Source organism: Myotis myotis, unplaced genomic scaffold (genome assembly GCF_014108235.1).
Source record: "Myotis myotis isolate mMyoMyo1 unplaced genomic scaffold, mMyoMyo1.p scaffold_m19_p_18, whole genome shotgun sequence".
In the NCBI taxonomy this organism is placed as follows: domain Eukaryota; kingdom Metazoa; phylum Chordata; class Mammalia; order Chiroptera; family Vespertilionidae; genus Myotis; species Myotis myotis.
The window spans coordinates 9,864,944-9,890,527 of NW_023416322.1; the positions used below are offsets into that span (position 1 = coordinate 9,864,944).

At 46.2% G+C, this 25,584-nt stretch overlaps 1 protein-coding gene across 1 annotated transcript; it reads right to left on the reverse strand.

Moving 5' to 3' along the window:
- Positions 1-20,608: 20,608 nt before the first annotated feature.
- On the reverse strand, positions 20,609-25,037 carry IL10 (interleukin 10). The gene is made up of 5 exons (XM_036344748.1): positions 24,790-25,037; positions 23,913-23,972; positions 23,486-23,638; positions 22,510-22,575; positions 20,609-21,407 (listed from the first exon to the last, which is right to left on the reverse strand). The coding sequence occupies exons 1-5, from the start codon at positions 24,952-24,954 to the stop codon at positions 21,315-21,317; spliced, it is 537 nt and encodes a 178-aa protein (XP_036200641.1). The 5' UTR covers positions 24,955-25,037; the 3' UTR covers positions 20,609-21,314.
- Positions 25,038-25,584: the final 547 nt, after the last annotated feature.

The following is a 25,584-nucleotide window of genomic DNA, read 5'->3' on the forward strand; positions in this document are numbered from 1 at the left end:
TAACTAAGAAGCTGAGACCCAGACATGTAAACCCTGCTGGTGTCAGGCACTTGTCTGACTGTGTCTGCAATGAGCCACTCTGAGGGCAGCGCTGGGCCACAGACCTGCCCTGGGTGTAGGGGCATGTCCCTTATTCGTGGGTCTACAGAGAAAGTGGATGTCACAGTTCTCATGGGGCCCAGCTCCTCATTGGCTTATATCATCACATGCCCTGCCAGGTGCACTCAAGAGCCGGTGAGTGCTGCACATGCCGGGGGTCCCCCTGAATCCAGAATCTCGGGGCCAGAGGCCTGCGAAGGGACACTGATGTTTCTCAAACTTTCCAGAATCATAAGACACCCAGCAACATTTCATATGCTTCGCTCCTATACACCTTTTACTTAAAGAGCATCCCTGCCCCAAACCACTGAATAGCTACATATAGAGCAAAACCCAAGGAGATGTAATTTCCTTAGGAATTGTGGTCCAAGAGTAGCATTTGATCTGTTTTTACCAACAGAAAATAATAAAACAATATTCTTTTTTCCCAACAGCACATTTGCCATTGTTTTTATAGGATCTAGAGTTCCATGAACTCTTACGGCTGAATTCACCAATCCCAGAGTTTACCCCCTCCCAGGAAGGAGTTCTGTAGCCTGGTTGGAACCCGCACCCTTTTCCTCTTGGTTTGTCCCTGGTGATTCCGAAAAGTGGCGCTTGGTGGCCTCTGGGGGGTCACCCTGGGCTGACTAATGACCTTTCAGCTGCAGAGCCCTGGCATGTACGGACCCTTTTCTAATTTGGAATCTACAACTTCCTATTTTTTCTCAAAGACAGCCTCCACGGTATTCAAGCCTCACTCACTAGATCCGAGGTTTCTTTCCACGGTGGCAGGAAAGGCCGGCTGTTTGCTAAAGATCCCGCTCCCCCTGGCCTTGTTGCTGGGCAGGTGCCGCTCAGTGACTTGGTTCTAATCATGGAAGGCGGGCCAAGTTTCAGCCCACCATTCCCGGGCCTGGCTTGTTAAAACCTCCCCGTCCCTTTCCCTTCTTGCCTGATCTGCAGGCTGGGTATTGACATCCAGGCCAACCACGGAGGCCGTTTGTCTATGACAACAACGTGTAATTAAGAGTTTGCTTTCTGGCAGTGAACGTGGAGTTACATCTGGTCCTTCTCCTACTCTACAAACGTCAGCTTCTGACATATGTTATTCCTGGTATTTGTGCATCTCTCCTTTCTCACTCTCACCCTCACTCCCAGTTTCTATGTGAAAGGCTGCCCACTGCTTCTCTCTACCTCAGAGCGGGGTGGAATGACAGCTTGTGACTCCAATGGTGTGCGAGCAAGTTCAGGAGAAGGCAACAGTCACGAGAATCCAGCAAACCTTCACTGGTCAGGTCCCACCTTTAAGCTGCAAAAGCCACTTGTCAGGACTGTGGTTCAGGAGATATAGGCGTCAGGAAGAGTCTGTGGGTATGGGTGCTGAGTCGGATTTTAGAGGACATTCAGGGTCATGCCTGGGAGACCAAGTACTTCAGATCTGAAGGCTGATCCAAGAACAGAACAAGCAGCAGAGTCAGGGAGATTACCTGGGGTAGAGAAATTCAGGTTCACTCAGAAAAATGAAATGATGCTTTTGCATCTTGAGGGGAGAGGGCAGATTCAAGGTCACTCTGGTGTGACCTTTTGGACTTCCAGTAGACTTGGTTTATCTGGATTGCATCAAGGCATCCGAGAAAGTCTTATATCATCAATCTGTGGATAAGATATAGCTGCCTATTATTTGTAGCTGGGAGAAGGACCTTGATGGCTATCTGATGTGCTATGGCCTTGACTCACCATACTTAGTATTCTGTCAATCTAGGCAAAAGTATAGAAGCCAGGTTTATCGAAAGTTAGATCAATAGCCTTAAATATTTAAGAACAAAGCAAAGGTGGATGAGCATCCCATAAGTCATACATTTAGTTTAAAAAACTTCAGTGAACAACACAGACAGAATGAGGTAACTTAGTCATAGTTCAAATACAAAAGACTTGGGATTTTCGTTGATCTCAGGGTATCAGGTTCCTAGGGCTACTGTGAAATGTGAAAAACTACCACAAAGTAGATGCCTTGAGGCAGTAGAAATGTATTCTCTCCCAAGTCTGGAGTCTAGAAGTCCAAAATCAAGGTGTCAGCAGGGCCATGCTTACCCTGAAAGTCTAGGTGAGAACACTCCTGCCTCTTCTGGTTTTTGGTGGTTGCCAGCAATCTTTGATATTCCGTGGTTTGTGGCAGCATAGCTTTAATTCTGCCTCCATCTTCACACGGCCTTCTTCCCTGTGTGTCTGTGTCTCTGTAGCCACGCTTTCCTTTTGTTATAAGGACACCAGTCATTGGATTCGGGCCCACCCTAACGACCTCATCTTAACTTGATTACACGTGCAAAGGCGACTTCCAAATAAGGTCACATTCACAGGTACTAGGGGGTTAGGACTGGAGCACATCTTCTTTTCTTTTCCTTTTCCTTTTTTTGCTCTTGTTTATTTTCATTTTTGTTATCATGAAACCATATCCGTATGTGAAACCTATCTGTATGGTTTAGAAGCAATACTAAAGCCAATGCCTGTGAACTCATAACCCAGGTTAGGAGGTGTTTGTGATCATTTGTGGCGGCAGCCATGGGGGACTCACACAGGCTCCAAAGCTTTGAACAAACCTTTTGGGGAGAGACAAGTCAACTCTCCGCACCCAGGATGGCCAGCAATGTGGTGTGGCTGCTGCTCAAGGTTCTGTGGGACAGTGGTGAGGCCATCTCCTGACAGGTGATCCTGCGGAAGGAGGGAGAGAGTCGGAACCTGCCTGGCCAGGCACATGCAGTGGACTTCCGCAGTCCTGGGCTCCTCCCGCTCCCCTTGGTTTCCATGATCGCACTCCACTTTCCCTCTGGCCTTTGCTTCTCCTTGGTCTCTGCTGCTGATACCTCTTCCTCAGCTCACGCATTCAATGATTGTATTCCGTGTTTTAAACCATTTCATCTCATTCTACACATATTTTTCTGCGTTGACATCCTTTCCCATGACCCAGCTACCATTTATATATTGATGACTGCAGACTCTTGTGGGCATGTCTCTTGAAATCCATTTAGACACCTTCACTTAGACATCTTCAAGTATCTCAGCTGAGTCTATCCAACCCTCGGATCTTCAGCTTCCTCATTCTTTACACCTGGGTCTCCACCAGGGTTTCCAACCATTTGCCTGTTTGTCTTAGATCAGTGGTTCTCAACCTTGGCTGCACACTAGATCACCTGGGAATCTTTTTAAAATCCTGATTTCTGGGCCGCATCCTCTGGAAATTCTGTGTCTTTGTTATGGGGTGGGGCCACAACATGAGTAACAAAGAAACAGAATTTCTGGAGGATGAGGCCCAGAAATCAGGATTTTAAAAAGATTCCCTGGTGATTCTAATGTGCAGCCAAGGTTGAGAACCACTGTCTTAGTCTTAGTTTATCCCTTTTGGCCACTCTCCACATCCAGGCAGCCATCAGATCTCATTCACTACATCTGACCTATTACACAATTATGTCTATGTAAGTTCTTTTTATTTCCACTGCTGCTACTTTAGTTCAAGCCACTGTTGATTTCTTTTGGCTTGGATTATTGCACAGATTTTGAATTTGTCTCCCTGTCTCTGGTCTTATTCTCTCTCAATTCACTTTCCATGCAGCAGCCAGAATGCAAATATGATGATGTTACTTCCTTGCTTAAAACCCTTAGATATGAGTCTTTAGGATATGAGTCAACCCTTTAACATGGCCTAATAGAAACTGTATGGCCTGATCCTGGTTTACATCTTAAGCCTCATAATCTTTCTATTCACTCTTCTTTTCTTTTTTTTTAAAAAATCTTTATTGTCCAGATTATTACAGTTGTCCCTCTTTTTTCCCCCCATAGCTCCCCTCCCCCGGTTCCCACCCCACCCTCTGCCCTTACCCACCCCCACCACTGTCCTCATCCATAGGTGCACGATTTTTGTCCCGTCTCTTCCCACACCCCCCACACCCCTTTCTCCCCGAGAATTGTCAGTCTGAACCCTTTATATGCCCCTGATTCTATTATATTCACCAGTTTATTCTGTTCATCAGATTTTTTATTCACTTGATTTTTAGATTCACTTGTTGATAGATGTGTATTTGTTGTTCATAATTTTTATCTTTACCTTTTTCTTCTTCTTCCTCTTCTTAAAGAAAACCTTTCAGCATTTCATATAATACTGGTTTGGTGGTGATGAACTCCTTTAGCTTTTTCTTATCTGTGAAGCTCTTTATCTGACCTTCAATTCTGAATGATAGTTTTGCTGGGTAAAGTAATCTTGGTTGTAGGTTCTTGCTATTCATCACTTTGAATATTTCTTGCCACTCCCTTCTGGCCTGCATAGTTTCTGTTGAGAAATCAGCTGACAGTCATATGGGTACTCCCTTGTAGGTAACTGACTTTTTTTCTCTTGCTGCTTTTAAGATTCTCTCTTTGTCTTTTGCTCTCGGCATTTTAATTGATGTGTCTTGGTGTGGTCCTCTTTGGATTCCTTTTGTTTGGGGTTCTCTGCACTTCCTGGACTTGTAAGTCTATTTCTTTCACCAGGTAGGGGACATTTTCTGTCACTATTTCTTCAAATAGGTTTTCAATATCTTGCTCTCTCTCTTCTTCTGGCAGCCTCATAATTCGGATGTTGGTTCGCTTGAAGTTGTCCCAGAGGCTCCTTACACTATCTTCATAATTTTGGATTCTTTTTTCTTTTCCAGTTGGGTGTTTTTTACTTCTCTGTACTTCAAATCTTTGACTTGATTCTTGCGATCCTCTAGTCTGCTATTGGATCTCTGTATAATATTCTTTATTTTAGTCAGTGTATGCTTAATTTCTAGTTGGTCCTTTTTCATATCCTCGAGGGTCTCACTAGACTTATTGAGGGTCTCACAAAATTTATCGGCAGTTTCTAGAAAATTCTTGAAAAACCTTATAACAGTGGTTTTGAACTCTATATCCAGTAGTTTGCTTTCCTCCATTTCTGTCATTTGTGACCTGTTTTTTTGTCTCCACATTTTGGCTGCTTCCCTGTGTTGATAGGGTGGCTTTCTGTGCTAGGTGTCCTATAGGGCCCAGTGGCTCAGCCTCCCAATTACCTGAGGTAGACACTCTTGGTGCACCCCTTTGTGGGCTGTGTGCACAATCTTGTTGTAGTTAAGCCTTGATTGTTGTAGGTATCACTGGGAGGAATTGACCTCCAGGCCAATTGGCTGTGAGAATCAGCTGTGTCTACGGTGGGAGAACTTCTGTGCTGGAGACACCCTTCTGGGACAAGACTTGCTTCAGTCGGGCTTTGGTGCTCACTGAGTCTGCTCCCTGAGTGTGTCCCTTATGGATCTGAGGAGTTGTAATCTGGGTGGTCCCACTCTGACTAATGGGTACACTGGCACTTGGATCTCTAAGGAGGTGCTAATTTAGCCTCTTCCTGAGGCTACCCAGCAGGAGCTATGGAGAGATATGCAGATTCCTCTTCTTTGTTTGGGTTTTGGAGGTGCCCAGATGAGGCCCAGCTGTGAAGCAATGCAAGCTGCTGTGGGGCCTTGGGCCTTCTTTTGGATGTTTTGGGTCTCTCTGACCCAGCTGCAGTTTTTTAGGTAATTGTAGATTGCAAAGGGCCAGGTCATTCATATGCAAAAGCCTCTGCCACTGCTTGGGTGGGGCAGGGTCTCAGGGAATCAACAGGGTGGAGCAAGCAGCTATGGCTGCTCCTCAGTCCTAACCTAAGAGGCCCTGTGTCTCAGGGTCCCAGTAATCGCTACAAGTACCTCTGAGAGAAAACCGCCCTTGAGTTCCAACTGATGCCAGACAGTCCAGTTTCTCCCCGTATGAGTCTGGGTCCCCAGAGACTCGCCAGGAACTGGAGTTCAGAGCAGTCGTGAGCTTGTGTCTCCCTCCTGATTGAAAAAGACAACCGCATCCTCAGTTGCCAGCCCTTTCCGCGTGCGCCTCCGTACCTCTGCACTTTACTTCTGCACCTCCTCTGAGTCTCAGTGTGCTTTTCTCTTTCCTTCTAGTTGTAGAATTTCCACTCACCAGCCTTCCTGTGGTTCTGGATGATGTCTGTTTTGTCTTTTAGTTGTAGTTTTGAAGTGGTTGTGCGAGGCAGCAATTTCAGGTGTTTATCTATGCCGCCATCTTGGTTTCTCCTCTTCCTCCCAACCTGTGGGCATGCCACACCAGCCTCCACAACCCAGAAAACGCGCAGGGCTCTATTCCCTCTTCTTAACTCTCACACTCGCCCCCTTCTCCTCCACATCTTTATACTCAATGTTTCCTCAGCCCAGCACATTGTTTCTTTCACTTTGTTTGATGAACTGAAACTCATATTTCAAGTCTCATTTTAAATGTGTTTTTCTTCTAAGGAGGCCTTTCCTAACCCACAGTTTGCTTGCTCCCTTCAGTGACTGGTCTACCACATTGCGTAACTCCAGGGGTGACATTTCTATTGTATTATGTGTGAACAGTGGCTCTGAAGTTATGCAATTCAGCCACCAGGCACACTCTGTTCCTTGCTCTTATCGGACTGCAAGTTCATTGTCTGATTCTCTGCTGTACGCCTGGTGCATAAGAGCTCAGTTAATATTTATTGACTTAACAGATGAGGCTTAAGAGAGAAATGAATCTTTTTTGTTTTTTAAATTGTCGACACGACTGCAGATGTCCCCCATCTCCCTCACCTTTACCCTCTTCCACCCAGCCTTCCCCACCCCCCACCTTTACTACATTGCTGTCTGTGCCCATGGGCTATGTATATATGCATATATGTCCTTTGGCTAATCTATTCCAGCCCCCTCGCACCCCCCTTCCCTCTGAGATCTGTCAGTCTGTTCCACACCTCTGGTCCTATTTTGTTATAAGTGAGATTATATGGTATTTGTTTTTCTTTGACTGGCTTATGTCACTTAGCATAATAATCTCCAGGTCCATCCATGCTGTTGCAAAGGGTAGGAGTTCCTTCTTTTTCATGGCTGAGTAGTATTCCATTGTGTAAATGTAACACAGCTTTTGAATCCACTCATTTACTGATGGGCACTTGGGCTGTTTCCAGATCCTGGCTATTAGAGGTAATGCTGCCACTCTCTTAATGAGGGTATACCAGGGAAAACCCGGAACTGGAAAAGATTCTGGGAACCATACTTTTACATGATTTAAGTCACTCCCCATGGTTTGCTTGAAGAAATGATGATTTACTAGTAGAACTGATGTAATAGCTCCCTATTTGAAGGACCATCATGTGAAAATTGAATATATTTATTCTATTTTTATCTTAGAAAGTACAGTGGGGCCTTGACTTACGAGTTTAATTCGTTCCGAGACCAAGCTCGTTAAGGAGCTCGTTAACTCAAATTACTCTATCAACTCAATGCAAAAAATCAGCCGAGAGACAGCTGGTATCTCAAAAAACTCGTTAGTTGGGACACTCGTAAGTCAAGGCCCCACTGTACAAGACAACTGAACACAAGTTAGAGGAAAGCAAATTTGGGTCTGCTAATAAAACTGCTTTCCAATAATGAGAGCTGTCCATAAATGAAATAGGCAGCACACAAAGTAATGAGCTCTGTTAGGATCATTGTGGCTGGCGGTTGGACAGGAGAGCCTTTGAGGGTCTAACTCAAAATGTCTGTGATTTTCCTGGCCGGTGTGGCTCATTAATTGAGTATCGACCTATGAACCAGGAGGTCACGGTTCAATTCCTGGTCAGGGCACATGCCCTGGTTTTGGGCTTGATCCCCAGTATGTGGCGTGCAGGAGGCAGCCAATTGATGATTCTCTCTCATCATTGATGTTTCTATCTCTCTCCCTTCCTCTCTGAAATCAATAAAGATTGTGATTTTATGACTGTTGGAATGTTTTCTTTTTAGCTGAACTCAAGACTTTATTTAATGTCTCTCTGTGCTTGATGCTATTGGGGACCTAGGACTGTAAGGCTCGCCACTCAAAGGTGCAGTCAGGTTTGAGGGACAGTGTCAAGCTCATAGGAAACCATTAGAAGGCAGAACCTCTCAGAACATTATCAATTGCCTAAAAGTGTGGCATGGTGGTTTGGTCAGTGAATGGAGACAACCGTGTGTCTTCCACTGTGGGAAAGCTTCATAGACGAGGAGGCATTTGAAAGGGGTCTTAGAGGATGGGAAAGAGTTGTAAAGGAGGGTCTACCTCAAGAGAAAGGGGGCGGAATTGGAGAGCCCTGTGAGAAAGGCAGATGTGGGCCAGATACATAAGCAGGTGCTCCTCATATTTCATTCCCAGCATCAGTGTCCGCACTTAGCTCTGCACAGCTCTGGTTTCCTTAGATAAACCCAGCGAAGAAGATGGGATGCGGGCTGGCCTCAGAATTTGCTGAAACTCAGGAGTGATGACCTGTGGTGAAAGCGGATGGACTCCTTGCCTATCCTGAACTCCCTCAAATATTTGGGGTTCAGTGGATGAGTCAGAGGTGACTCACTGCTCAGAAGGAGGAAGGGAGTAGGGGAAGCCCCAGGATCAAAGCTGCCCTATTGCCTGAGAGTTCACATACATTTTATATGCATTCTTTTGACGGCAAGTAACCGAAAACCCAATTAACAGAGACTTAGACAAAAGGAAAACTATTATCTCACATATTAAAAATTCTGAAACAGTCCTCTTCTAGGATTGGTTAATTCATGGGTTTAACAAAGTCACCAGGGACCGACTTCTTTCCATTATTCTGTTTGCTATTTTCTGTCCGTTGATTTATCCTCTTAGATTGAATCCCTTCATGGTCTCAAGAAGCTTCAGCAATTCCAGGCTTTAAATATGAACAACAACCAGAGGCAGAAAAAATCTACTTCCTTGCTTTAAAAAAAAAATTTTTTTTTATTGATTTCAGAGAGGAAGGGAGAGGGAGAGAGAGATGGAAACATCAATGATGAGAGAGAATCATTGATCAGCTGCCTCCTGCACACCCCCCATTGGAGATCGAGCCCTCAACCTGGGCATGTGCCCTGACCAGGAATTGAACCATCACCGCATGGTTCATAGGTCGACACTCAACCACTGAGCCATGCCGGCCAGGCTACTTTCCTTGTATTTAAGAGTCAGAAAGAAAATTCAATTATTGAGGAGAACCAAGATGGCGGCATAGGTTAACACCAGAGTTTGCTGCCTCGAACAACCACTTCAAAAGTGAAACTAAAAGACGGAACGGACATCACCCACAACCACAGGAACGCTGGCTGAGTGGAAGTCCTACAACTAGGAGGAAAGAGAAACACATTCCGACACTCAGAGGAGGCGCAGTGCTGAAGTCAAATACTGAGGTGTGGAGTGCATACAGAGCGGGCTGGTGGCTGAGGGCGCAGTTGGTGTTTTCAATCGGGAGGGAGTCACAGACTCTGAGCTCCAGATCCGGGCGAGTCTCTAGGGACCCAGACTCAAACGGGAGAAGCGGGACTGTCTGGCTTCGGTCGGAGCGAGTGCAGTTTTCTCTCCGAGGTTTGCAGCGGTTGCTGGGACTCAGAGAGGCAGAGCCCCTGGGGACAGGACTGAGAGCCGCCATAACTGCTCTCTCTATATCAATGGAAGATATAGAGTTCAGAACCACACTTTTAAGGTCTCTCAAGAACTGTCTAGAAGCCGCCGATAAACTTAATGAGATCCTCGAGAAATCTAATGAGACCCTCGATGTTGTGATAAAGAACTAACTAGAAATTAAGCATACACCGACTGAAATAAAGAATACTATACAGACTCCCAACAGCAGACCAGAGGAGCGCAAGAATCAAGTCAAAGATTTGAAATGCGAAGAAGCAAAAAACACCCAACTGGAAAAGCAAAATGAAAAAAGAATCCAAAAATATGAAGATAGTGTAAGGAGCCTCTGGGACAGCTTCAAGCGTACCAACATCAGAATTATAGGGGTGCCAGAAGATGAGAGAGACCAAGATATTGAAAACCTATTTGAAGAAATAATGACAGAAAACTTCCCCCACCTGGTGAAAGAAATAGACTTACAGGTCCAAGAAGCGCAGAGAACCCCAAACAAAAGGAATCCAAAGAGGACCACACCAAGACACATCATAATTAAAATGCCAAGAGCAAAAGACAAAGAGAGACTCTTAAAAACAGCAAGAGAAAGAAACTCAGTTACCTACAAGGGAATACCCATACGACTGTCAGCTGATTTCTCAACAGAAACTTTGCAGGCCAGAAGGGAGTGGCAAGAAATATTCAAAGTGATGAATACCAAGAACCTACAACCAAGATTACTTTATCCAGCAAAGCTATCATTCAGAATTGAAGGTCAGATAAAGAGCTTCACAGATAAGGAAAAGCTAAAGGAGTTCATCACCACCAAACCACTATTATATGAAATGCTGAAAGGTATCCTTTAAGAAGAGGAAGAGCAAGAAAAAGGTAAAGATACAAATTATGAACAACAAATATGCATCTATCAACAAGTGAATCTATGAATCAAGTGAATAAATAATCTGATGAACAGAATGAACTGGTGATTACAATAGAATCAGGGACATAGAAAGGGAATGGACTGACTATTCTTGGGGGGGAAAGGGGTGTGGGAGATGCGGGAAGAGACTGGACAAAAATCGTGCACCTATGGATGAGGACAGTGGGTGGGGAGTGAGGGCAGAGGGTGGGGTGGGAACTGGGAGGAGGGGAGTTATGGGGGGGAAAAAGAGGAACAAATGTAATAATCTGAACAATAAAGATTTAATTAAAAAAAAAAAGAGTCAGAAAAACCATTTCCTGGTAGACCCTCAGCCAACTTCTCCTCATGTCTCATTGTCCAGGTTATATCACACACCCATTCCTAAACCAGTCACTGGACAGGAGGAATGGAATTACCACCGGAGTGGCCCAGCTACCCTGGAGTACATGGATGCCTGATACCTGATAAAAATCAGCGTTCTTTATTATGAGGGAGTGGGGCGGGGGAGGGGGAGGAATGGCTGCCAAGAGTGGCTGCCACTCTTCCTAGTTAGGATGCTAAAGGCTTTAGGTATGATGAAGACAAGGAGAGAGATAACCTGGCCAGTACCACTTGCTTTGCCTGAACTGGGGGTCCTCATCAGGATATGGTGCCTGTGTTAGGGTGCCTGTGGTTGGTTCATTGGTGGGGCCAGGAATTCTCACTGGAGCAATAGGTTATGCAGTGGTTCTCAACCTTCTGGCCCTTTAAATACAGTTCCTCATGTTGTGACCCAACCATAAAATGATTTTCGTTGCTACTTCATCACTGTAATGTTGTTACTGTTATGAATCGTAATGTAAATATCTGAATTGCAGGATGGTCTTAGGCGACCCCTGTGAAAGGGTCGTTCGACCGCCAAAGGGGTCGGGACCCACAGGTTGAGAACCGCTGGGTTATGGGTTCAAACAGATGATCTTTACAGCAACTCACAGCCCTCATTCTGGGCCTGCCATTATGGTAAGCCGGTAGCATAGTACCTTGTGTCATCTTCATCTCAAATCTGTAAATCAAGAACTATTATCCCTCCCTTCAGATAAGGAACTGAAATTAGGTAATTGGCCCAAGGTTAACAGTGAGTGGCAGATTGGGGATATGAAATCGGGTTAGTCTAAGTATGATATATGTCTTTCTACCATTTGTATCTCACTACCTCTTTCTTCCAACTTAGTTTGCATGAATCTAGGAATAAGCCAGGGAGTGTGTTTAAGACCCATGCTTCTCAAACTATCTTTGACTAAGAACCAAATTAAAAAAAAAAAAATTCCAATCTAGCCCTGACCAGTGTGGCTCCATTCGTTGGAGCGTTGTCCCATACACTGAAAGGTCGAGGGTTCGATTCCCAGTCAGGGCACATACCCAGGTTGTGGGTTTGATCCCTGGTCGGGATGTGTAAGGGAGGCAACTGATTGATGTTTCACTCTTGCATAGATGTTTCTCTCTCTCCCTTTCTCCCTCTCTCTTTCTCTGTCCCTTCTTCTCTCTCTAAAATTAATTTTAAAAATTAAAAAATATCCAGTCTATTATGAATTAACATTTTTATAAAATACAATAAAAAGAATCATGAGAAAAATAGAATGAGAAAAAATATAAAGATATACAAAATACAAATTTATTTTTAATGATTCGATCTAACGAACAAAACATACTGTCAAATTGCTGTCAAGTTTTCTAAACACGTACTCTTCGTTTCTGTACTCCCCTTGCCTCTGACAGGTAACAGTTTGTGGGCCAACACAGGCCACACTGAGCAGCACTGATTTAGACAGCTTTCTGTCTTTATCCTTCTCCCTAGACTGCACCTCTGATGTCTCAGCTGAGATGAGGGTGGGAGAATTGCTCATTGTAATGTTGAGCCAAAGATCACAGGAAAAGGTTCGATTTTGCATTGCTGTTTTCAGGGGGAATTTTATTTTCATCAACAGATTTGTATTATACTTACACTTTCTTGATGGTGATTTTCTATCCTCTTGCTATGTAAGAAATAGATGGAGCACAATAGGAATATGAGAGATTGAAGAGATTTGGGGGGGAGGGCGGGGTTGAAGAACCTGCACATGGGAGGAGAAGTCTGTGGTTAAAGATTTGCTGGAGGTTCCCAGTTGGATGTGTCATTGAATGATGACTCATCATGGCAAAAATTATAAGCTTCTTGATTTGAGTGTCTCTGGGGTTGCATGTGATTAATGCTTGGACGTTTGTTATTTTTCTGACGTAAACATGACTTCAATCTGGTAACATATGTTTACAAATATATAGGTCCTTTTATTTATTAGGAAACCCCAAGAAGTCTATATTAGGAAATCTTTCAAGAAATCCAACAAGTTGCTGCCTAGATCTGTTTCCCTCTAAGATTTAGAAAATCTAAAATGATCATTTGCCCAGTGTGTGAAACTCTGAGAACTCTTCACATGGGAAATTAGAATCCACTAGAAGCTTCAGACACCTTCTACATCTCTCTTTCATTCACAAATGATTTGAGCACCTATCTCACCCTTCCTTCCAACCCCTCTGCTGCCATGAGCCTGATGGACTTCAGTGCCCCTGTGGATAATTGATCCAAAATGTGGCTTTTCAATTCCATGACCTCCAGATTCCAGACCTTTTCCCCTGCCTTTCCTCGGCCTTTACCCATGGTTATAGCATGGGTTTTGTCATCCCTCAAAACTGCCCACCTCCAAAATCTCCTTATTCAGTCTTTCCACTCTCTGGCCGCTGCCTTCTCTCCTTGGTGATTCAGATTCTACCATCATAACTGTTTCCTGAGCTCATCAGAACCCTTGCATTATCCCTTTCTATCAGTTCTCTCCTGTCTTCACTTCCCTCATCATTCAACTTTGACTCCTGGGTCCATTTTTCTAAACAAGCTCTTCCCTATATTCTCAATGTCCTTTCCCCCTTGTCCTCTTGTTACATTCACGGGGAAAAACAATTCTGTTTTCTGTGTTCACTCCAGGATGCCAAGAGAATCCTGAGAAAACTTACACAACTTGGCAGACCACTTCAATTCATGTTCACCTCACTCAACTGGGCTCAGCATTGTCTGGAAATTACCATATTTCTCTAGAATTGTTTGCTTCCACATATCTGCAAACATCATTTCAAATCTTTTTTTCTCTCCTCAAATGTCCTTGAATTCTCTCCTTTTTATTCATTCTTTTCAGAGAAAATAGAAACCATCTGATGGAAATAACCTCAACTTCCTGCCAACAAATTTTCAAATCAACTTGCATTGTACCCACTGTCCCTGCTTCCTTCCTGTTATTGAATGAAGCCTCCTTTCAAAGGCTGTCCTGCATGGTACCCCTTCCTGCTCGCTGAGGAAACTGTCTTCATCATTTTTTCCCATCTCACTCCTTGATCTTCCATTTCTTTTCCTCCTCTATTGGCCTAATGTCTTTTTTTAAAAAAAATCCTCACCTGAGCGGAAGAGCTGAGATGGGGAAGGAAGACACACAGAGAGACAGAGAGAAACATGGATATGAGAGAAGCATTGATTGGTTGCCTCCTGCATGGGCCTCAACCGGGGACCAAACTCATAACCGAGGCATGTGTCCTGATTGGGAACCAAACTCACAACACTTTGGCGTACGTGCCAATGTTCCAACCAACTGAATCACCCAGCCATGGCTGGCCTAATGTCTTGAAAGAGTCATCCACACTTGTCATCCCAATTTTTAACTTCCCATTTTATGCACAATTCCATCTGTCTCCCATCCCCTGTCACTTCCCTGAACTCTTCTTGATAAAGTCATCAGTGTTCCCACTTGCTATATCCAGTATAAGTTCTTTTGTCTTGATCTTACTTGACCTCCCAATAGCATTTGTTCCATCTGACCATTTCCTCTTCCTTGAAATAGTTTCCTTGTCTTCAGGCATGCCACTCTCTCCTGGTATTTCTTTTTACTGCCCAGGCCTCTCTTTACAAGTTCTTTTGCAGTGTCTCTTGTTCTGACTTATGAATACCTGGGCTCTCCAGGGCTTGGTTCTGGGCTCTCTTCTCTTCTCACCCTAGATTCTTCCCCTTGGTGATTTTCTCCATTCCCATGACTTCACTAACCGTCTCTATAGCAATGATACCCATTTATCCAGAGTACATCTCTATGTCCAGTTGACTACTCTGAATATATTCACTCAAAGTCTCAGAGGCACTTCCAACTTAGTAGGGCTAGTGTAGAACATATTACCTTCCCCTCCAAACCTGCTTTTTCTCTACCCAGTTGTTCGGGTTAGAAATCTGAGGTTTATCTTGGCCATCACCTGCTGTCACCACTCTCATCTAAGTAGTGGCTGAATAGGTAAACACTTTTACTTCTCTCAATTCCTATTTATTATCACCTTGGTCCAGACTACAATCGCCTCTTGTCTGGAATGGAAATAAATGACCCAGATAGGGTCTCATTCAGAAGATATATACTCTCCTGTCTACTGAGTAGCCTTCAATGGCTTCCCTTTGCTCTTCGGTTAAAGTCTAAAATTCTTACCCCAGTCTGTTTCATCCCGTTCATCTGAAATCTCTCTCCCTCTTGCATAATGTCCCTCATTTGAGTGTCACCGTTGAGTTCCTTAAACAGTTTAAGTTCCTACCTATTTCAGGGCCTCAGAACATGAGAGGAGATTGAGAAGTCAGAGGGTCCTCTATGGCCACTGAAAAAACAGACCTAGGGAAGATGGTGCTTTCTAAGGTCATAATTATTGTTCAAGGTGAGACTGCTCATATCTTTCTTATATTATTATAGTCTTTCTTTAAAAGAAAGATATTCTTATTGATTTCAGAGAGGAAGGAAGAGGGAGAGAGAGATAGAAACATCAACGATGAGAGAGAATCATTAGTTGAAAAAACAAAAACAAAAAAGAAGTCAGAGGGTCCTAAAGAGGACCCAGTGTCTACCATGTTGAAGTCAGTATAAATCCACTTTTGCTTCAGAGACACCCCGTGGTCCCCATTTTTAAAGTTCTATGGGGTCTTTAAATGTATGACTTTTCCTGCCTAAGGTCCTTGTCCTGCTCTCTTTATTTGACCAATTCTCATCTTTCATGTCCTGCTGACTGTCACCTGCTCATGGAAGCCTTCTTCTAACCCTGAGTTTAGGTTAGTTTCTCTGTCAAAGCTCCCACTTTGCATTTAGTAGTTATCATAATTATAATAAAATGGTGTAGTTAAGCCCTAACCAGTTTGGCTCAGTGGATAGAGTGTCAGCCTGGGGACTGAAGGGTCCCCTGTTCGATTTCGGTCAAGGGCATGTACCTTGGTTGCGGGCACTTCCCCATTTGGGGGTGTGCAGGAGGCAGCTGATCGATGTTTCTCTCTCATCGATGTTTCTTTTTTTTTTTTTTTTTTTTTTTAATTAAATCTTTATTGTTCAGATTATTACATTTGTTGCTCTTTTTTTCCCCCCATAACTCCCCTCCTCCCAGTTCCCGCCCCACCCTCCGCCCTCACTCCCCACCCACTGTCCTCATCCATAGGTGCACGATTTTTGTCCAGTCTCTTCCCGCATCTCCCACACCCCTTTCCCCCCCAGGAATAGTCAGTCCATTCCCTTTCTATGTCCCTGATTCTATTATAATCAACAGTTCATTCTGTTCATCAGATTATTTATTCACTTGATTCTTAGATTCACTTGTTGATAGACGCATATTTGTTGTTCATAATTTGTATCTTTACCTTTTTCTTCCTCTTCCTCTTCTTAAAGGATACCTTTCAGCATTTCATATAATCCTGGTTTGGTGGTGATGAACTCCTTTAGCTTTTCCTTATCTGTGAAGCTCTTTATCTGACCTTCAATTCTGAATGATAGCTTTGCTGGATAAAGTAATCTTGGTTGTAGGTTCTTGGTATTCATCACTTTGAATATTTCTTGCCACTCCCTTCTGGCCTGCAAAGTTTCTGTTGAGAAATCAGCTGACAGTCGTATGGGTATTCCCTTGTAGGTAACTGAGTTTCTTCCTCTTGCTGTTTTTAAGATTCTCTCTTTATCTTTTGCTCTTGGCATTTTAATGATGATGTGTCTTGGTGTGGTCCTCTTTGGATTCCTTTTGTTTGGGGTTCTCCGCGCTTCTTGGACCTGTAAGTCCATTTCTTTCACCAGGTGGGGGAAGTTTTCTGTCATTATTTCTTCAAATAGGTTTTCAATATCTTGGTCTCTCTCATCTTCTGGCACCCCTATAATTCTGATGTTGGTACGCTTGAAGCTGTCCCAGAGGCTCCTTACACTATCCTCGCATTTCAAATCATTGACTTGATTCTTGCGCTCCTCTGGTCTGCTGTCGGGAGTCTGTATAATATTCGTTATTTCAGTCCGTGTATGCTTAATTTCTAGTTGGTTCCCCAATATAAGATCGAGGGTCTCATTAGATTTCTTGAGGATCTCACTACATTTATCGGCGGCTTCTAGACAGTTCTTAAGAGACCTTAAAAGTGTGGTTCTGAACTCTATATCTTCCATTGACAATTTTGTCCTGTTTCTTTGTCTCCGCATTTTGTTATGCTTCCTTGGTGCACCTGCTAGTGGTCTTTGTTTGCAGTCTTATAGTTAAATCTTGATTGTTGTAGCTAATTCCAGGGAGGGTTTGACCTCTAGGCCAAGTGGCTATGAGAATCAGCTGTGTCAGTAGTGAGAGAACTTCTGTCCTCTAGGGAGGTGCTAATCTAGCCTTTGCCTGAGGCTATCCGGCAAATGCCTGTGTGCAGGGCTTGGGCGGGGCGGGTCGCACAGGATCAACAGGGTGGGCCGGAGAGAGCAGTTATGGCGGCTCTCAGTCCTGTCCCCAGGGGCTCTGCCTCTCTGAGTCCCAGCACCCGCTGCAAAGCTCAGAGAGAAAGCTGCACTCGCTCTGACCGAAGCCAGACAGTCCCGCTTCTCCCGTTTGAGTCTGGGTCCCTGAAGACTCGCCCGGATCTGGAGCTCAGAGTCTGCGACTCCCTCCCGATTGAAAACGCCAACCGCGCCCTCCGCCGCCAGCCCGCTCCGCGCACTCCGCACCTCAGAATTTGACTTCAGCACTGCGCCTCCTCTGAGTGTCCGTATGCGTTTCTCTTTCCTCCTAGTTGTAGGACTTCCACTCATCCAGCGTTCCTGTGGTTCTGGGTGATGTCCCTTCCGTTTTTTGGTTTCACTTTTGAAGTAGTTGTTCAAAGCAGCAAACTCTGGCGTTAACCTATGCCGCCATCTTGGTTCTTCTCCTCATCGATGTTTCTAACTCTCTATCGCTCTCCCTTCCTCTCTGTTAAAAAAAAAAATCAATAAAATATATTTTAAAAAAAGAAAGAAAGAAGCATTACTATTTTTAAAAAAATGGTGTAGTTAACATTCTAATGTCTTTTCCTGTTCCAATCAAATCCCTGAAGGAGTACTGAAAAATGGGACACATGTCACCTGGGACCCATGAACCCCTCAGAGATAATAGATTTGACTGGTTCATTCTGTAGCCAGTTCTGCAGCTTATGAAAGTTCAGAGGACTTCCTGTCATTTTCAATTCTGAGCACAGGTTCCTATGATCCAACTTCTCTTTCCTTGGAGTGTTATGTCTGCTTTTCCCTAAACCACCCCAGGCCTAAAGCTAGTCCCATGTGTGCATATGAGAAATAGAGAGAGAAGCGCTGTGGTGTTTCTCCTCATAGGAACACTAATCCCATTATGAGGTCCATCCTCGTGGCCTCATCTAACCCTAATTACCTCTCAAAGCCCCCAACTCCAAATGCCATCATCTTGGGGCTTCAACATATAAATTTGAGGGCACACAACCATTTAGTCCATAACACCTGGGAAAGAAGCTTTGCTAGTTTTCCAGGTGAGAACCCAAGGCTCAGAAGAAGTAATATAATGATACTCAGCCAATGAGAGAGAACTTTAGGAGGGTAGTGTCCGTGATGATGACTCCTCCGCACACACTGATGCCTACCCTTCCCTTCACCCCCACCTCCCTCCCAGCCTAGGACAGAGCTATTTATTCTAAATTTTTAGAAGGGTGTGTTAGTTTAAAAACGTGTCCACAAATTCTTTGATATTCTTCTCTTAAAAATGTGGAATCTAATTATTTTCCCCTTGAGTACTGGCTATAGTTACCAACTCACATAACAAATAGAATGTAGCCGATACAATGAGGTCTGAAAGACACTATGACTGTCTTGGGCTCTGGGACAGACAGCTGCCATGTTGTGAAGACATGCAAGTAGCCCTATGGAAAGGCCCATGTTGTGAGGAACCAAGGCCACCAGCCAATAGCCAGCGAGGAACTGAGGCCTCCTGTTGTAGCTATGTTAGCGTGCCGCCTTGGGTGTGAATTGTCCAGCCCCGGTCAAACCTTCAGGTGATTGCAGCCCTGGCTGCCATTTTGACTGCAAACTCATTAGAGCTCCCAAGACTCATTAGAAACCCTGGTTGTCATTCCCAGATTCCTAACCTACAGAAACTGTGAGATAATAAATGCTTGTTGTTCTAAGCTGCTTAATTTTGGGGACAGCAATAGATAATTAATACAAAGGGAATGGTGTTTTATGCTATTCTCAATTCTCCATTCTCCACATTACCCATGTGGCCAAGCCATACCCACATTTCTGAATCAGTTTCCTCTTAGAGAAAATAGCATCAAAACACCATATAGTATGCCTGATACATATATGCCTAGTACTGACTAGCTCAAAATAAGCTCAATAAATTGTAGCTGTTGTTAACACCTGATCAGCTGTGTGGCTTCCCCAGGTGAGTTTCTGTCTACTGGCTTCAGGTGCCCATTTCCCTCAGATGAGGTGACAGATAAGAACACACACTAACACATTGCGGGCGGATCAGGCGCATTCTCGCTTCATATTACACAGTGTTTTACAAAGTACCATACTTTAAAGAGACATTAGCTTGTAAGAACATGTAATAAATAACTTCAAAATGCAATGGGTATTTAATTTTTAAAGCGTGCCTTTAACATTCATGTAACACGTTTTTTGTACTCATTCAATAGAAACTTACCTGGCCACTGGGTAAAGCTGGCAATAAAGCTACTGGTCCACAATGTGTTACGTTAGTGTATGTTGCCTGGAAGACAGCCCTAAATGCCTAAACCTTCTGGCTTCTTCTCATTTTAGCATAGACACCTTCACTTTGGTAAGCTTCCATTCTTAAACCTAACCTTTCATCTCAGAATTTCAGCTTTGATGCTCCCACTTCCTTCCTATGGTTACTTTAAACGAAGTGAGTCAGGTCTTACTGAAAAACTGACCACAGCCAGTCAGCTCCTGTCCTCCCCCGACCCAGGGCTGCCTGGGCAGAGCGTGAGGGCGATCAATGTTTACTCAGCCCCTTCTCTCCCTGGCTCCTCTGAGCCACCTGGCTTAGAGTAGGGCTTCCCCAGACACCATGCTCCTCCCAGCAGATCGCAGTCAAAAGCCAATCTCACGTTTGTCTGATGGTTCAAGGCAGAGTGGCAGGAGCTTGAATCCTTGGGTATCCTATTGAGTGGGCTAATGTGCTCACATGCTACTCTATTGGGTCCATTCTGTTGCTTCAGCCCAGGGAGAATTTGGTAGAAGTTTTTAGTAGGAATGCCGATAACAACCCACTATGGGCACTGGGACCACCTCCTAGTGCCATGACAACACCCCATCTTAGTCCTCACCATAACCCAGATAAATTAGTGTCCACCCTGGAACTCTGGTGCTTGAAGAAGCAAACAATTACTAAAAAATTTCCTCTGCCTATCTTTCTAATGTTGGTGTGTGTATAATTCATCCTTCGCCTTGAAAATCAGCATGATCTTTAAGGATTTAAGGGTAATTCCTTAAAGGATTGAATTTATAGAAAGACTATGGTGGTCTTTGGTATTGGCTTTTGAAGGGAGAATATCCCCCCCCCCCCACCCGGACTTGGATATCTTTATTGATTTCAGAGAGGACGGAGAGGGAGAGAGAGATAGAAACATCCATGATGAGAGAGAATCATGGATCGGCTGCCTCCTGCAAGTCCCCCACTGGGGATCGAGCCCACAACCCAGGCATGTGCCCTTGACCGGAATCGAAGCCAAGACCTTTCAGTACACAGGCCGATGCTCTATCCACTGAGCCAAACCAGCTAGGGTGAGGGAATAATTTTAGTCACACAGAAGTCAACGGACACCATAATATGATTTTAATAAAACTCATTTATTTTATTCAAAATTAAAATCTGCTACAAAGACAGACAAACAATGTAACATTCCCAGAGGAATTGAACTGCTTCGAGTTAAAACTGAGTTCTATTAGAACCAATTTTAGGCTGTCATAAATAACAAGCTGGCCACAGCTTTCAAGAATGAAGAGGTTAGGGAATGAGGTCAGGGGGATCTTCCTGAGCGGCTGGGATATGAATGATCAAAGGGGCTCCCAAGTTTCTCTTCCTAAGAGAGTGAGATCTTTGTAACATTCTGGGAGCCCCAGGCCCAGGGACAAAAGAGCAAGACCAGGCTTGGAGTGGAAGCTTCCATTGGCTCCCCAAGAAACATTTCCTTTTCTTTATAGATAACTTACAATTTGTCTTAAAACACTTAAATACCACAGGGTGTTACCTTACGGAAACAGCTTAAACACAAGTGAAAATAATAAATATTGAAAAAAAATATAATATTAGGCTTCTTTCTAAACAGTTCACAGAGAAGCTCAGTAAATAAATAGCAAAGGGAGTTGAGGTATCAGACGTAATAAATATTCTAGGAGAGAGGTACGGCGAGATTTTCCAAGGAACTGGTTTGGCTCTCCTGGAACCCGAGTTGGATTTTGGAGATCTCTAATCGATGTCCTAGAGTCCAGGGGAGCCGCCATCCTGGCTGTTTTGTTGCTTAGATGTTTCATTTTTTCATCTTCATTGTCATGTAGACCTCTATGTAGTTGATGAAGATGTCAAACTCACTCATGGCTTTGTAGACCCCTCTCTCCTGGAGCTGTGTGGGGAGACAAGAGATGGTTAGTGAAAACCCAATCTGAGGGAGTCAGGTGGCTCCTCGCTTGAATGGCTGTCACCCTGGGGTCTAGAAGCTGCACTTGATCCCTCGAGTTGGGAGGTGAAGGGTGGACCCAGGCAACCCGAGGATATGCTCAGCCGCCCTGGGAAAGGCTGGGCGTTGGCGTGAGGCGGAGCCAGTGGTGGCGAGAGGAGCACCTGCTTGCAAAGCACAGTCTTTAAACTGGGGCCATGTGCTCACATGATGCTTATTCAGAATTTGATGAAAGAACGTCAGAGGCACCACTTTGAAAACAAGGCGGTGCGAGAGGAGAGAAGGGCGCCTCTTTGAGGTTTGTTCTCTTCCTCCAACAAATTAGCAGGCCTCACCCTGCAGATCCACCCTGTGCCGGGGGACTCATGTTCCCCGATGTGGGAACCCTGCCCAGTGTCTGTCCCCCGGTCCCCAAAGAGGACACAGGCCACATGGCTTCTGGGAAATGGTGTTTGAATGTCCACAAAGAATTGGAAGCCTGAAACCCTCTGGTTTGAGAGTTGACATTCGGGGGCACCTGGGGAGCTGGGAGTGGCAGATGGAAAGTGAACGCGGACCAGCTCCTGAGGGGCGAGAATCCTGCTTCCTGCTCTGAGTCTCGGGGAGGCCAGGCTGAACCCCTGGGCGTGCGTGTGCGTGCGTGTGTGTGTGTGTGCGCGTGCGGGGGCGCGCACATTCACGTGTCGGCTTCCTGCACGTGTGGCTTCAGCCTGGATTCCCAACAAGCTACTTTCTGTTTCCTTTGTCACTCTCCCCAGCACCCCGCTCACTGTGCTCACAGGCGGGCCAGCCGCTCAACCCACAGGCCTGCAAAGGCGGGGCGCAGTCATTTAGAAACCCCCAAAGACACTTCACAGAAAGCAAATAAACCGAGGCGGCAGCTCCTCGCTGGCTGCGGAGGTCACACCATCTGTCGGGTTCCCACAGTCCCTCCCAGCGAAGGATGGGGCTGCTGAGCACCTGCCCAGCCTCTGCCCCTTGGGGAGTGGGCCCAGGCCGTGCGCCCCCTCCCCCCCCCCCCCCAGCGCCCCGGCACCGTGCCGCTCACCTTACTGAAGGCGCTCTTCACCTGCTCCACTGCTTTGCTCCTGTTCTCACAGGGCAGAAAGCGATGCTGTGGAGGAAAAGAGAAAGTGTCACAGGTACCGGCTCGCGGGGGACACGCTGGTGGCAAGAAGAAGGGACCAGACTGGTCCTCAATGCCTCTACCTCCCGCCATCCCCCCTCCCATCCTTCCCCAGCAGAGGAGAAGAGACACAGGCCAGGAGAGGAGGTGCTCGGCCTGCCAGTGAGGCCCGCATGCCACCCAGGGCTGCAGCCCAGATGCGGAGCCGGCCATTCCGCCCTTTCCTGCCCCTCCCGCTCAGTCCCAGACACGGAGGGGCATGTTTCTAAGTCCCCGAGGAACAGAGACACAGCCTCGGCTCTGCAGACTGACCTCGGCCTAGTCCCACCCTCCACAAAGAGACCCAGATCGGCTGATTCCGCACTCTCAGCGCGACAGCAAAGGAAACCAGCGAGGCGACCCCCATTTCAGTTGAAAAAGCGGATTCTCCTGGGGGATTGTTTGCAGACACTAGCTTCCAGGCCCTTCTAAATACCAGGGGAAGTCCTGTCCGCCCGTTGGGCCCATGCAGAGCGCTGTTTCTAAAGGGTTCCGAATGAGAGGGAGGTGGAGTTTCCTCTCCCGGGACGCTCACCTCCTGGCCCCTCTAGCGGGGCTCAGGGCGTGGGTCCGGAGGGACGGGGGAGCCCTGACTAAAGCCCTGGGCCCCTCTTCTACAGAGACAGGAATAGTTAATAAGCCACAAATGACTCACAAATAACAGGAAAGCTGTTTGCAAATCTTCGCATGTAAATGCCTAACAGCCACCCCCCCCCCCACCCCCCATGTTCTCAGAGAGAAATGAGCAGCCTCCTGCCACCCAGTGTGTGTGCCTGGGTGTCAGTGGTGTCAGGAGATGAGTGTTTCCGAAAAGCCAAAGCCGAAGAGCGGCGAGGGAGGGAGCGGGCCTGCTACTCACACAGCGCCGCAGCTGCAGCCTCAGCGTCTTCAGCTTCTCCCCCAGCGAGTTCACGGGCTCCTTGATGTCGGGGCCCTGGCTCTCGGCCTGGGGCATCACCTCTTCCAGGTAAAACTGGATCATCTCCGACAAGGCTTGGCAACCCAGGTAACCCTAAGGGCAGAAGCACGGGGCGGTGACTGGGAGGAAGGGCTGTGCCACTAGCTTGAGAGGCTGGCTTTGTCCCCCAGGACCCGTCTCCCCCCAGGACCTTCCCCCAGGACCCAGCCCTCTGTAACCCTCTGGCCGGCTCTGTGCTGAGTTAAGAACTTCTCACTTCTCCTTTTCACGTGGAGGAAGCGGACCCAGCTCCCCGCAGGCTGAAGCAGATTCCCCTTCTTTAGTCACCAGACACACGCTCCCCCTGACCCACCCCGCCGGCTCTCACCTTGAAGTCCTCCAGCAAAGACCCGTTCAACAGCATGTTGTCCAGCTGGTCCTTCATTTGCTACAAGAAGAACACAGTGAGAGTAAGCCGGGGCTTTGGGGAAACACCTGAAATGAATGTCCTTGATTGATAGAGTTTTTTTTTATTTGAAATCCATGCAGCCCCAGCCCACAAATGGAAAGGACAGTTATCAAAACGTTGATGCATTCAACGGCGCTGGAACCCTTAGCTAAGTCAGCCCCCCCCTCCCCGCCCAGGGATCCAGTTATTCCAAACGTTCTGCCCGGGTTTGAAGTTAAGGCAGATGCTTGACTGGGTCCTGAGGGGACACATCGGGTATTTGCCCTTCAGTGCTCTCTGCCCATCTCCCCCTCCTGCCCACACCCCGCTGCAGCTCTGAAGACTCCCTGAGAAGTGTGTGTGTGTGTGTGGTGTGGGGGCAGCTCCTCGTGCAGGTTCCCCCTGCATGATGCTTCCCCAAATGTCAGTCTCTCAGGTTCCGGACCACTCTTAGCAGATGCAATTTAGGCTTGCCTGCCACAGAGCGGGGGGAGCATCTTCACCTTCAATCATACCCGTGGGGGTGTCTCCCAGCCAATGAAGCACTGAGCGCCAGCAGAATCTTATAAATCATTTCTGAGCATCGGAGACAGAGTGCTTTGACCCTGTAGGCAGCTTTTCCTGCACATTTGGCGCATCATCTGGACTTAGCTGAACTCATGAGACCCATAGCTCGACTTGGGGAGTCTCTTAAGAACTTAACTGTGGGGCGATGGGTGGTGGGGATGGAGGTGAGCAAGGAGAGTTCTGGGAGCTCTAGCAGCATGCCCTGTTCGGGCAGTCTCAGGGAGGGAGGGTAAGGAGGCATCATACTCACAAAGAAAGTCTTCACCCTGCTGAAGGCAGCTCGGAGCTCTCGAAGCATGTGGGGCAGGCTGGTGGAGAAGTGGGTGCAGCTGTTCTCAGATGGCGTGCCCTGGGCTGGGCCGGCCCCCATCCCAGCCAGGAAGACCAGGCAACAGAGCAGTGCTGAGCTGGGCATAGTGGCGCTCTGCCTTCTTCTGCCAGTCGGCCTTGTGGTTTGGTTTTGCAAGAGCAAGGCCCTGATGTGTAGCCTTCACCTACTGTGTCCCCCCTTTATATTGGGTTCAGTAGGGCCTCCCCCATTCATAAAAAAGTCACAGACCCACAAAGCTTCCTGTCAAAGGATTCTGACCAGAGCCCCTCCCTTCTCTAGACCTTTGCATTCGATGAACTGCTTTAAGTGTTAATTCATTGCATCGTCAGCAAAAAGGATGGTTGAAAAACGAACTTCTGCGTTATGCTATTTTTAGTCTGAGCCACCTCTCTCTCTCTTTTAAAATAATTTTTTCAGCTTCTCTTAATAAAAAAAAAAGTTGACTTCCTGGGGTGACCAGCTGTTCTGTGCGCAGAGGCCCACAGTGTGGGTTCCATTCACACGTTCCTAGGTCACAGTGACGTGGACAAATCGGCCATTACGGAGTGTGCTGCGATTGAGCAATAATTGGATCCCTTCCCTAACCTGGGTTGAATACCCAAGGCTTCTCCTTGCTGAATGGGGAAGCCACCTCAACTCTCTGGGCCTTAGTTTCCCCCAGTGAAAACGCGAGGGTGAGCTAAATATCCTCCATGCTGTCTTCTGGTTCTTTCA

Bases quoted from the DNA above. Each gene is read 5' to 3' on its own strand.
- IL10 (XM_036344748.1), bottom strand. From the start codon at position 24,954: ATGCCCAGCTCAGCACTGCTCTGTTGCCTGGTCTTCCTGGCTGGGATG. The intron at 23,639-23,912 runs GTGAGAGCCGGC...TTCTGCCCTTAG, and splicing joins CTTTGCTGGAGGACTTCAAG to GGTTACCTGGGTTGCCAAGC. The intron at 21,408-22,509 runs GTGAGCGGCACG...CTCCCCACACAG, and splicing joins TGAAGAGCGCCTTCAGTAAG to CTCCAGGAGAGAGGGGTCTA.